This window comes from Salvelinus namaycush, unplaced genomic scaffold, assembly GCF_016432855.1.
Source record: "Salvelinus namaycush isolate Seneca unplaced genomic scaffold, SaNama_1.0 Scaffold25, whole genome shotgun sequence".
In the NCBI taxonomy this organism is placed as follows: domain Eukaryota; kingdom Metazoa; phylum Chordata; class Actinopteri; order Salmoniformes; family Salmonidae; genus Salvelinus; species Salvelinus namaycush.
In genome coordinates, this window is record NW_024059341.1 from 493454 (window position 1) to 507933 (window position 14480).

The 14480-nt window shown below is 40.0% G+C and overlaps 1 protein-coding gene across 1 annotated transcript in view; it reads left to right on the forward strand.

The window, feature by feature from the left end:
- The window catches only part of LOC120039063 (actin-binding LIM protein 3-like), a 118442-nt gene that overhangs the window by 88208 nt on the left and 15754 nt on the right, over positions 1-14480 (forward strand). The window contains exons 9-15 of the mRNA XM_038984589.1: positions 8365-8436; positions 10826-10920; positions 11179-11245; positions 11469-11492; positions 11646-11775; positions 12303-12401; positions 12758-12808. Coding sequence (XP_038840517.1) covers positions 8365-8436; positions 10826-10920; positions 11179-11245; positions 11469-11492; positions 11646-11775; positions 12303-12401; positions 12758-12808 — 538 coding nt within the window. The remainder of the gene's footprint in view (positions 1-8364; positions 8437-10825; positions 10921-11178; positions 11246-11468; positions 11493-11645; positions 11776-12302; positions 12402-12757; positions 12809-14480) is intronic.

Genomic DNA, 14480 nt, shown 5'->3' on the forward strand with positions numbered 1-14480 from the left:
TATCACTCTACTTCTACAGAAACACAGATATGACTCTACTCTACAGAAACACAGATATCACTCTACTCTACAGAAACACATATATCACTCTACTCTACAGAAACACAGATATCACTCTACTCTACAGAAACACAGATATCACTCTTCTCTACAGAAACACAGATATCACTCTACTCTACAGAAACACAGATATCACTTTACTATACAGAAAAACAGATATCACTCTACTCTACAGAAACACATATATCACTCTACTCTACAGAAACACATATATCACTCTACTCTACAGAAACACATATATCACTTTACTCTACAGAAACACAGATATCACTCTACTCTACAGAAACAGAGATATCACTCTACTTCTACAGAAACACAGATATGACTCTACTCTACAGAAACACAGATATCACTCTACTCTACAGAAACACAGATATCACTCTACTCTACAGAAACACAGATATCACTCTACTCTACAGAAACACAGATATCACTTTACTATACAGAAAAACAGATATCACTCTACTCTACAGAAACACAGATATCACTCTACTCTACAGAAACACAGATATCACTCTACTCTACAGAAACACATATATCACTCTACTCTACAGAAACACATATATCACTTTACTCTACAGAAACACAGATATCACTCTACTCTACAGAAACAGAGATATCACTCTACTTCTACAGAAACACAGATATGACTCTACTCTACAGAAACACAGATATCACTCTACTCTACAGAAACACATATATCACTCTACTCTACAGAAACACAGATATCACTCTACTATACAGAAACACAGATATCACTCTTCTCTACAGAAACACAGATATCACTCTACTCTACAGAAACACAGATATCACTTTACTATACAGAAAAACAGATATCACTCTACTCTACAGAAACACAGATATCACTCTACTCTACAGAAACACAGATATCACTCTACTCTACAGAAACACAGATATCACTCTACTCTACAGAAACACAGATATCACTCTACTCTACAGAAACACAGATATCACTCTACTCTACAGAAACACAGATATCACTCTACTCTACAGAAACATAGATATCACTCTACTCTACAGAAACACAGATATCACTCTATTCTACAGAAACACACACATCACTCTACTCTACAGAAACACAGATATCACTCTACTCTACAGAAACACATATATCACTCTACTCTACAGAAACACAGATATCACTCTACTCTACAGAAACACAGATATCACTCTTCTCTACAGAAACACAGATATCACTCTACTCTACAGAAACACAGATATCACTTTACTATACAGAAAAACAGATATCACTCTACTCTACAGAAACACAGATATCACTCTACTCTACAGGAACACAGATATCACTCTACTCTACAGAAACACAGATATCACTCTACTCTACAGAAACACAGATATCACTCTACTCTAGAGAAACACAGATATCACTCTACTCTACAGAAACACAGATATCACTCTACTCTACAGAAACACAGATATCACTCTACTCTACAGAAACACAGATATCACTCTACTCTACAGAAACACAGATATCACTCTACTCTACAGAAACATAGATATCACTCTACTCTACAGAAACACAGATATCACTCTATTCTACAGAAACACACACATCACTCTACTCTACAGAAACACAGATATCACTCTACTCTACAGAAACACATATATCACTCTACTCTACAGAAACACAGATATCACTCTACTCTACAGAAACACAGATATCACTCTTCTCTACAGAAACACAGATATCACTCTACTCTACAGAAACACAGATATCACTTTACTATACAGAAAAACAGATATCACTCTACTCTACAGAAACACAGATATCACTCTACTCTACAGAAACACAGATATCACTCTACTCTACAGAAACACAGATATCACTCTACTCTACAGAAACACAGATATCACTCTACTCTAGAGAAACACAGATATCACTCTACTCTACAGAAACACAGATATCACTCTACTCTACAGAAACACAGATATCACTCTACTCTACAGAAACACATACATCACTCTACTTCTACAGAAACACAGATATCACTCCACTCTACAGAAACACAGATATCACTCTACTCTACAGAAACACAGATATCACTCTACTCTACCGAAACACTGATATCACTCTACTCTACAGAAACACAGATATCACTCTACTCTACAGAAACACATATATCACTCTACTCTACAGAAACACATATATCACTTTACTCTACAGAAACACAGATATCACTCTACTCTACAGAAACAGAGATATCACTCTACTTCTACAGAAACACAGATATGACTCTACTCTACAGAAACACAGATATCACTCTACTCTACAGAAACACAGATATCACTCTACTCTACAGAAACACAGATATCACTCTACTCTACAGAAACACAGATATCACTCTTCTCTACAGAAACACAGATATCACTCTACTCTACAGAAACACAGATATCACTTTACTATACAGAAAAACAGATATCACTCTACTCTACAGAAACACATATATCACTCTACTCTACAGAAACACATATATCACTCTACTCTACAGAAACACATATATCACTTTACTCTACAGAAACACAGATATCACTCTACTCTACAGAAACAGAGATATCACTCTACTTCTACAGAAACACAGATATGACTCTACTCTACAGAAACACAGATATCACTCTACTCTACAGAAACACAGATATCACTCTACTCTACAGAAACACAGATATCACTCTACTCTACAGAAACACAGATATCACTTTACTATACAGAAAAACAGATATCACTCTACTCTACAGAAACACAGATATCACTCTACTCTACAGAAACACAGATATCACTCTACTCTACAGAAACACATATATCACTCTACTCTACAGAAACACATATATCACTTTACTCTACAGAAACACAGATATCACTCTACTCTACAGAAACAGAGATATCACTCTACTTCTACAGAAACACAGATATGACTCTACTCTACAGAAACACAGATATCACTCTACTCTACAGAAACACATATATCACTCTACTCTACAGAAACACAGATATCACTCTACTATACAGAAACACAGATATCACTCTTCTCTACAGAAACACAGATATCACTCTACTCTACAGAAACACAGATATCACTTTACTATACAGAAAAACAGATATCACTCTACTCTACAGAAACACAGATATCACTCTACTCTACAGAAACACAGATATCACTCTACTCTACAGAAACACAGATATCACTCTACTCTACAGAAACACAGATATCACTCTACTCTACAGAAACACAGATATCACTCTACTCTACAGAAACATAGATATCACTCTACTCTACAGAAACACAGATATCACTCTATTCTACAGAAACACACACATCACTCTACTCTACAGAAACACAGATATCACTCTACTCTACAGAAACACATATATCACTCTACTCTACAGAAACACAGATATCACTCTACTCTACAGAAACACAGATATCACTCTTCTCTACAGAAACACAGATATCACTCTACTCTACAGAAACACAGATATCACTTTACTATACAGAAAAACAGATATCACTCTACTCTACAGAAACACAGATATCACTCTACTCTACAGAAACACATATATCACTCTACTCTACAGAAACACATATATCACTTTACTCTACAGAAACACAGATATCACTCTACTCTACAGAAACAGAGATATCACTCTACTTCTACAGAAACACAGATATGACTCTACTCTACAGAAACACAGATATCACTCTACTCTACAGAAACACAGATATCACTCTACTCTACAGAAACACAGATATCACTCTACTCTACAGAAACACAGATATCACTTTACTATACAGAAAAACAGATATCACTCTACTCTACAGAAACACAGATATCACTCTACTCTACAGAAACACAGATATCACTCTACTCTACAGAAACACATATATCACTCTACTCTACAGAAACACATATATCACTTTACTCTACAGAAACACAGATATCACTATACTCTACAGAAACAGAGATATCACTCTACTTCTACAGAAACACAGATATGACTCTACTCTACAGAAACACAGATATCACTCTACTCTACAGAAACACATATATCACTCTACTCTACAGAAACACAGATATCACTCTACTATACAGAAACACAGATATCACTCTTCTCTACAGAAACACAGATATCACTCTACTCTACAGAAACACAGATATCACTTTACTATACAGAAAAACAGATATCACTCTACTCTACAGAAACACAGATATCACTCTACTCTACAGAAACACAGATATCACTCTACTCTACAGAAACACAGATATCACTCTACTCTACAGAAACACAGATATCACTCTACTCTACAGAAACACAGATATCACTCTACTCTACAGAAACATAGATATCACTCTACTCTACAGAAACACAGATATCACTCTATTCTACAGAAACACACACATCACTCTACTCTACAGAAACACAGATATCACTCTACTCTACAGAAACACATATATCACTCTACTCTACAGAAACACAGATATCACTCTACTCTACAGAAACACAGATATCACTCTTCTCTACAGAAACACAGATATCACTCTACTCTACAGAAACACAGATATCACTTTACTATACAGAAAAACAGATATCACTCTACTCTACAGAAACACAGATATCACTCTACTCTACAGAAACACAGATATCACTCTACTCTACAGAAACACAGATATCACTCTACTCTACAGAAACACAGATATCACTCTACTCTAGAGAAACACAGATATCACTCTACTCTACAGAAACACAGATATCACTCTACTCTACAGAAACACAGATATCACTCTATTCTACAGAAACACACACATCACTCTACTCTACAGAAACACAGATATCATTCTACTCTACAGAAACACAGATATCACTCTACTCTACAGAAACACATACATCACTCTACTTCTACAGAAACACAGATATCACTCCACTCTACAGAAACACAGATATCACTCTACTCTACAGAAACACAGATATCACTCTACTCTACCGAAACACTGATATCACTCTACTCTACAGAAACACAGATATCACTCTACTCTACAGAAACACAGATATCACTCTACTCTACAGAAACACAGATATCACTCTACTCTACAGAAACACAGATATCACTCTACTCTACAGAAACACAGATATCACTCTACTCTACAGAAACACAGATATCACTCTACTCTACAGAAACACAGATATCACTCTACTCTACAGAAACACATACATCACTCTACTTCTACAGAAACACAGATATCACTCCACTCTACAGAAACACAGATATCACTCTACTCTACCGAAACACTGATATCACTCTACTCTACAGAAACACAGATATCACTCTACTCTACAGAAACACAGATATCACTCTACTCTACAGAAACACATATATCACTCTACTCTACAGAAACACATATATCACTTTACTCTACAGAAACACAGATATCACTCTACTCTACAGAAACAGAGATATCACTCTACTTCTACAGAAACACAGATATGACTCTACTCTACAGAAACACAGATATCACTCTACTCTACAGAAACACATATATCACTCTACTCTACAGAAACACAGATATCACTCTACTCTACAGAAACACAGATATCACTCTTCTCTACAGAAACACAGATATCACTCTACTCTACAGAAACACAGATGTCACTTTACTATACAGAAAAACAGATATCACTCTACTCTACAGAAACACAGATATCACTCTACTCTACAGAAACACAGATATCACTCTACTCTACAGAAACACAGATATCACTCTACTCTACAGAAACACAGATATCACTCTACTCTACAGAAACACAGATATCACTCTACTCTACAGAAACACAGATATCACTCTACTCTACAGAAACACAGATATCACTCTATTCTACAGAAACACACACATCACTCTACTCTACAGAAACACAGATATCACTCTACTCTACAGAAACACATATATCACTCTACTCTACAGAAACACAGATATCACTCTACTCTACAGAAACATAGATATCACTCTTCTCTACAGAAACACAGATATCACTCTACTCTACAGAAACACAGATATCACTTTACTATACAGAAAAACAGATATCACTCTACTCTACAGAAACACAGATATCACTCTACTCTACAGAAACACAGATATCACTCTACTCTACAGAAACACAGATATCACTCTACTCTACAGAAACACAGATATCACTCTACTCTACAGAAACACAGATATCACTCTACTCTACAGAAACACAGATATCACTCTACTCTACAGAAACACAGATATCACTCTACTCTACAGAAACACAGATTTCACTCTACTCTACAGAAACACATATATCACTCTACTCTACAGAAACACAGATATCACTCTACTCTACAGAAACATAGATATCACTCTTCTCTACAGAAACACAGATATCACTCTACTCTACAGAAACACAGATATCACTTTACTATACAGAAAAACAGATATCACTCTACTCTACAGAAACACAGATATCACTCTACTCTACAGAAACACAGATATCACTCTACTCTACAGAAACACAGATATCACTCTACTCTACAGAAACACAGATATCACTCTACTCTACAGAAACACAGATATCACTCTACTCTACAGAAACACAGATATCACTCTACTCTACAGAAACACAGATATCACTCTACTCTACCGAAACACTGATATCACTCTACTCTACAGAAACACAGATATCACTCTACTCTACAGAAACACAGATATCACTCTACTCTACAGAAACACATATATCACTTTACTCTACAGAAACACAGATATCACTCTACTCTACAGAAACACAGATATCATTCTACTCTACAGAAACACAGATATCACTCTACTTCTACAGAAACACAGATATCATTCTACTCTACAGAAACACAGATATCACTCTACTTCTACAGAAACACAGATATCACTCTACTCTACAGAAACACAGATATCACTCTACTCTACAGAAACACAGATATCGCTCTACTCTACAGAAACACAGATATCACTCTACTCTACAGAAACACAGATATCGCTCTACCTTTAGATATGTAGTGTTGAAATAATGTTATATGATGTGTAGCTTTATTTTTTGTTTAGTGTGTAATGTAAAAGCTTTAATGTGTTTGGACCCCAGGAAGAGTAGCTGCTGCCTTGGCAGAACTAATGGGGATCCATAATAAACGCCAGGAAGAGTAGCTGTTGCCTTGTCAGTACTAATGGGGATCTATAATAAACGCCAGGAAGAGTAGCTGTTGCCTTGGCAGAACTAATGGGGATCCTTAATAAACTCCAGGAAGAGTAGCTGCTGCCTTGGCAGGAACTAATGGGGATCCATAATAAAACCCAGGGAGAGTAGCTGCTGCCTTGGCAGAACTAATGGGGATCCATAATAAAACCCTGAGAGAGTAGCTGCGGCCTTGGCAGGAACTAATGGGGATCCATAAAAAAACCCAGGGAGAGTAGCTGCTGCCTTGGCAGAACTAATGGGGATCCATAATAAACCCCAGGGAGAGTAGCTGTTGCCTTGGCAGGAACTAATGGGGATCCATAATAAACCCCAGGAAGAGTAGCTGCTGCCTTGGCAGAACTAATGGGGATCCATAATAAAACCCAGGGAGAGTAGCTGCTGCCTTGGCAGAACTAATGGGGATCCATAATAAACCCCAGGGAGAGTAGCTGTTGCCTTGGCAGGAACTAATGGGGATCCATAATAAAACCCAGAGAGAGTAGCTGCGGCCTTGGCAGGAACTAATGGGGATCCATAAAAAAACCAAGGGAGAGTAGCTGCTGCCTTGGCAGAACTAATGGGGATCCATAATAAACCCCAGGGAGAGTAGCTGTTGCCTTGGCAGGAACTAATGGGGATCCATAATAAACCCCAGGAAGAGTAGCTGCTGCCTTGGCAGAACTAATGGGGATCCATAATAAAACCCAGGGAGAGTAGCTGCTGCCTTGGCAGAACTAATGGGGATCCATAATAAACCCCAGGAAGAGTAGCTGCTGCCTTGGTAGAACGAATGGGGATCCTTAATAAACTCCAGGAAGAGTAGCTGCTGCCTTGGCAGAACTAATGGGGATCCATAATAAACCCAGGGAGAGTAGCTGCTGCCTTGGCAGGAACTAATGGGGATCCTTAATAAACCCCAGGGAGAGTAGCTGCGGCCTTGGCAGAACTAATGGGGATCCTTAATAAGTACAAAATACTTTCCCCAATGTCATCTGGAATGTTTCTCTTTCTTACACTTCTTCATCTCTTTCTTTTCTTTCTTCCCACAGCACAGACGTCTGTCAGAGACATCCATCTCTCCACCGGGCTCGTCAATTGGCTCTCCCAGTCGTGTCATCTGTGTGAGTAACCAATCACTAGCCAATCTTCCTCTACCTCCACCCAACCTTCAGGGCTCACTAGCTTTGAATATAAAAACCCAATGGACAAATCCATTTTCTCCTGAAGTGTGCACTCGTTCACTATTTCTCACTATCTAAAAAAGTTGGATTGCTGTAAACCTGGGCTAGAGGAAATCTCTACCATATGTAATTTACTATTAAATCAAATGAATTATTTATCCTAATATGAATACTATATGTATTCTTTACCGTGAGATGTAAAGTGGGTAAAGTGACTAGGCATCAGGATAGATAATAACAAGGTAATTGAGGTAGATATTTAAATTAAGGGGGGTAAAGTGACTAGGCATCAGGATATATAATAACAAGGTAATTGGGGTAGATATTTACATTAAGGGGGGTAAAGTGACTAGGCATCAGGATAGATAATAACAAGGTAATTGGGGTAGATATTTACATTAAGGGGGGTAAAGTGGCATCAGGATAGATAATAACAAGGTAATTGGGGTAGATATTTACATTAAGGGGGGTAAAGTGGCATCAGGATAGATAATAACAAGGTAATTGGGGTAGATATTTACATTAAGGGGGGTAAAGACACCCAGGGGAAGGCGTATGCAGTGCATCTCAACCAATAGAAGACAGGCAAAGTAATACACAGGTCTGAGAACAGGTTTGGAAAAATCTGCATTCTCAACTCCACATAGGGAAATTGCTCTAAGTCCAGTTCTGTTTCACTTACAGACATAATTCAAACGGTTTTAGAAACTAGAGAGTGTTTTCTATCCAATAGTAATAATAATATGCATATTGTACGAGCAAGAATTGAGTACGAGGCAGTTTAAATTGGGAAGACCAAGAAAAAAATAGTGCTAACAGCTCCCCCTATTGACAAGAAGTTTTAAGGGGGGTAAAGTGGCATCAGGATAGATAATAACAGAGTAGCAACAGCATATGTATGATAAGTGTAAAAGTGTGTGTGTATGTTTGTGTAAGTGTATATGTGTTTGTGTTGTCAGTAAGTGTGTGTGTTATGTGTGTATGTGTGTATGTGTGTGTGTGTGTGTGTGTGTGTGTGTGTGTGTATGTACAGTATGTGAATGTGTGTGTGTTTTGTGTGAGAGTGTTAGTGTAGTGTGTTTATATAGTGTGTGTATAGTCTATATGAGATAGAGTCAGTGCAGATAGTCCGGGTAACCATTCATTTAACTATTTAGCAGTCTTGTGGTTTGGGGGTAGAAGCTGTCTCGGAGCCTGTTGGTCTGAGTGCCGATGCTCCGGTACCGTTTGCTGGACGGTAGCACAGTGAACAGTCTATGACTTGGGAGTCTTTGGCAATTTTTTAGGGCCTTCCTCTGACACCTCTTAATATAGAGGTTCTGGATGGCAGGGAGCTCGGCTCCCGTGATGTACTGGGCAGTCCGCACGACCCTCTGTAGCGCCTTGCGGTCGAGGGTGGTGCATTTACCATACCAAGTGGTGAAGAAGCCAGTCAAAATGCTCTCGATGGTGCAGCTGTATAACTCTTTGAGGATCTGAGGGCCCATGCCAAATCTTTTCAGCCTCCTGAGGGGGAAGAGGCACGGTCATGCCCTCTTCACGACTGTGCAGGTGTGAGTGGACCATGTTAGATCAGTGAAGGGAAGTGAACAAGTGCACACTGGGAGGAAGGAGAGATAATTGTGACTGTCACTGTGGCCCTGCCCAATACAGATAGGAGACACCTGTTCATACTCCACTCATCACTCACCCCTGAACCCTGACCCTTGACCTCACCTTACACTGCTACCTAGGTCCTCTTGTTATGTCCGTCTGTTATGTTGGAACACAGCCTGTGTGTGTGTGTGACTGTGTGCTCTGTTTGGACTGCTACTAGTCTTTTCTGAACTGTCCTGCATAGTCACTACTGCTGTTGGAAATATTAGATTACACATGCATGCACATAAACACACGTAGAGACAGTGTTTGTTCTCTGAGCTCTGGCCTCGTAATCCATGACCTTTCTGCTCAGGGTGATGGATGATTGCAAAACACAGAGTAAGCTCTCTATCTCTCTCTCTCTATCTCTCTCGCTCTCTCTCACTGCTTTGTGGAGCTGGAGGTCATCTCAGGGAGTTGTCAGACCCAGCAGTACATATTCAGCAGTCAGTCACATGTTCACTGTACAGTGTGTGTTGTGTCAGTGTATGGCTGTACTGTCAGCATGCTTCACAGTCTGCAGCACGCTATACATGTCATTGGGTTTTCATGTGTAAATGTCTTTCATGTATCTGTGTGTGTGGTTGTTTCTTTGTGTGTGTGTGTGTGTGTGTGTGTGTGTGTGTGTGTGTGTGTGTGTGTGTGTGTGTGTGTGTGTGTGTGTGTGTGTGTGTGTCATGTCCTGTCCCAGGCCAGGGTGGAGAATGTGATGCCAGGCTATAAGGACTTGGCCGCACTGCCTAAGCTCAAGGCCATATATGAGGTCCAGCCACCTGACCTCATATCATCCTACCAGCCACAGAATCATCCTACCATATCATCCTACCAGCAACAGCATCATTCTACCATATCATCCTACCAGCAACAGCATCGTCCTACCATATCATCCTACCAGCCACAGCATCATCCTACCATATCATCCTACCAGCCACAGAATCATCCTACCATATCATCTTACCAGCCACAGAATCATCCTACCATATCATCCTACCAGCCACAGCATCATCCTACCATATCATCCTATCAGCCACAGCATCATCCTACCATATCATCCTCCCAGCCCTACCCCAGATACTCCTCAGATGACATAGAGGCCTTCAGCTATGGAGAGGTATTACGTGCTATGAAGCTATCAGGAAATACACCTATGTTATTTTCCTATACATTTTCTCTAAATTCACTGACAGTTCAACAAGAGAAATAAATACTGTATATTTCTAAAATTGATGTCAATGTAGACTGAACTGAATCCATTTCCACGGTTGAGATAATGGTCCATTATGCTTCAGACAATGGCTTCTGCCTTATTTCTTTCTCATGTATTTGTTTTACAGTCACCTGGGACTCTCTATTCTCAGGTTAGTTACCTTGTTTCCAACAGAATGAAGAAGAATTTCTGTGATCAGTTGCCTTTGGATAAGTGGATAGTTATGAACTCCCTGTATATCTCCCTCTCTTTTCCCTTTCCCATCACTCTATCTCTGTCTCTCTTTCTCCCCCCCTCCCTCTAGAAGCTGTATGACAGTGTAGACATGAAACAGAGACAGGGTTCCAGCCCCAGCTACATGGACTCTCCCTCCTTCAGCCGTCAAGCCATGTCTCCCATCACGCCTTGCTCACCGCAGCACTATGGACACCCCGGTGAGTCACACACACACGCACGCACTCAATCAACCAATCAATCAACCTTTCAATCAATTAAATCGTATTTGTGTAGCGCTTTTTACAAATGTATTAAAGAGCAAGAGGGTCTAGCCTCAGGTTGCTGTTAAGCACTCTGGAATTCATCTGTTTCTAAAAATGCTGTACAAATACATTCCTCCTCTTCCTGTCAATCTCATTCCATTTCTGGCCACTGACCGTAAAAGCAGTGGATAGATCGTCCACCGTATCACTTACAGCAGTCAGTTCATTTAAAAGCAGTGATCAGAAGGGGAAGGAGACTTATAACATTCCTTCTAGCTTCCTGTGCTCAGATAGTGCAGTATGCCTTTCCTCAATGCTGTTGAAATGCATACTGCACCTAATTGGCTCAGGTGATTGCCTGGCAGACACTGTTGATTACCTTTTCCTTTGGTTATGATTGGTTGGGAGGGACTGGAGGGCAGGACAAAGGATTTCTTCATGCTCATGTTTCCTTTGCTGTGATTGGCTAGTGCTGGCTGCAGGCTCTGAGAGTGGCAGGAGCTCGCCCTATTACGGCTCGCTGGAGGGACGGCCTAGTTCTTCTACCACAAACCACGCCCCCAAGCATTTCCATGTACCAGGTAGGAATACACTTCAACTGTGTTCCAAATGGCCCCCTATTCTTTATAGTGGTGTCATTTGGGACGCGCCTTCTCTTCATCTCCTCATCTTTCCATCTTCTCTTCTCCACTTCTGCTCCTCCTCGATTTTTATATTTCCTCACTCTCTTGTTATCAGCTACGGTAGCTATGATACGGTACAGCACTTCCCTTTGTACTTCTTCCTTTACTTCATTCTACCCCTCCCTCTCTCACTCCTCCCTCCCTCACTCCTCCCTCCCTCACTCCGCCCTCCCTCACTCCTCCATGTTTCACATCACTCTTCTCCCTTCTCTTGTTCTCTCTTTCTCCCTCTCTCCTTCTCTCTCTTTCCCCAGCCTCAGGCGAACCCAACATCTACCACAAACCTCCCATCTATAAGAGAACGGGTACAGTGGTTTAGCCCGCCTTATCCTGGTCGTTGTCCTATCAGTGGTCGTTGTCCTAACCGTTTTGTTTTTCAGTCACCTGGTCGTTGTCTTATCCTGGTCGTTGTCCTAACCACAATAAGCACAGCCATTTTTCCAGCGAAAGATAGCAGTCACAAAAAGCACATATAGAGATAAAATTAATCACTATCCTTTGATGATCTTCAACAGATGACACTCATAGGACTTAATGTTACACAATACATGTATGTTTTGTTTGATAAAGTTCATATTTATATAACACATCGTTTCAACAGAAATACTCATCATAAATGTAGATGATAAAACAAGTTATACACATGGAATTATAGATATACCTCTCCTTAATGCAACCGCTGTGTCAGATTTCAAAAAAACTTTACGGAAAAAGCAAACCATGCAATAATCTGAGACAGAGCTCAGAACAATAGTCAAATTAGCCGCCATGTTGGAGTCAACAGAAACCAGAAATGACATGATAAATATTCCCTTACCTTTGATGATCTTCATCAGAATGCACTCCCAGGAATCCCAGGTCCACAATAAATGCTTGATTTTTTCGATAATGTCCGTTATTTATGTCCAATTAGCTACTTTGGTTAGCGCGTTTGGTAAACAATTCCAAAGTCACGAAGCACGTTCACTAAAACCTGACGAAATGTCCAAAAGTTCCGTAACAGTCAGTAGACACATGTCAAACGATGTATTGAATCAATCTTTAGAATCTTTTTAAAATAATTCTTGAATAACGTTCCAATCGGAGAATTACGTTGACTTGTAATGAGCGATGGAACGGAGCTCCCTCTTATGTGAAGGCGCATGGTGAAAGAACGGTCACCTCATGGCAGTGGTGACTCATTCCTGTCTCCTTCGGCCCCCCTTCACAGTAGAGTCATCAGACAAAGTTCTATAGACTGTTGACATCTAGTGGAAGCCGTGGGAAGTGAATACTCATTCATATCTCGCTGTGATTTCAATGGGATCTTGGTTGAAACTCGACCAGCCTCAGAATTTCCACTTCCGGTTTGGATTTTTTTCTCAGGTTTTTGCCTGCCATATGAGTTCTGTTATACTCACAGACATAATTCAAACAGTTTTAGAAACTGCAGAGTGTTTTCTATCCAGTACTAATAATAATATGCATATATTAGTAGCTGGGACTGAGGAGCAGGCCATTTACTTTGGGCACATTTCATCCAAGCTACTCAATACTGCCCCTGCAGCCATAAGAAGTTAAAAGACCACAGTGGTAGATGAAGGGTTAGTTCAGGTCTCTTATGAGACCACAGTGGTAGATGAAGGGTTAGTTCAGGTCTCTTATGAGACCACAGTGGTAGATGAAGGGTTAGTTCAGGTCTCTTATGAGACCACAGTGGTAGATGAAGGGTTAGTTCAGGTCCACAGTGGTAGATATGAAGGGTTAGTTCAGGTCCACAGTGGTAGATGAAGGGTTAGTTCAGGTCCACAGTGGTAGATATGAAGGGTTAGTTCAGGTCCACAGTGGTAGATGAAGGGTTAGTTCAGGTCCACAGTGGTAGATTAAGGGTTAGTTCAGGTCCACAGTGGTAGATGAAGGGTTAGTTCAGGTCCACAGTGGTAGATGAAGGGTTAGTTCAGGTCCACAGTGGTAGATGAAGGGTTAGTTCAGGTCCAC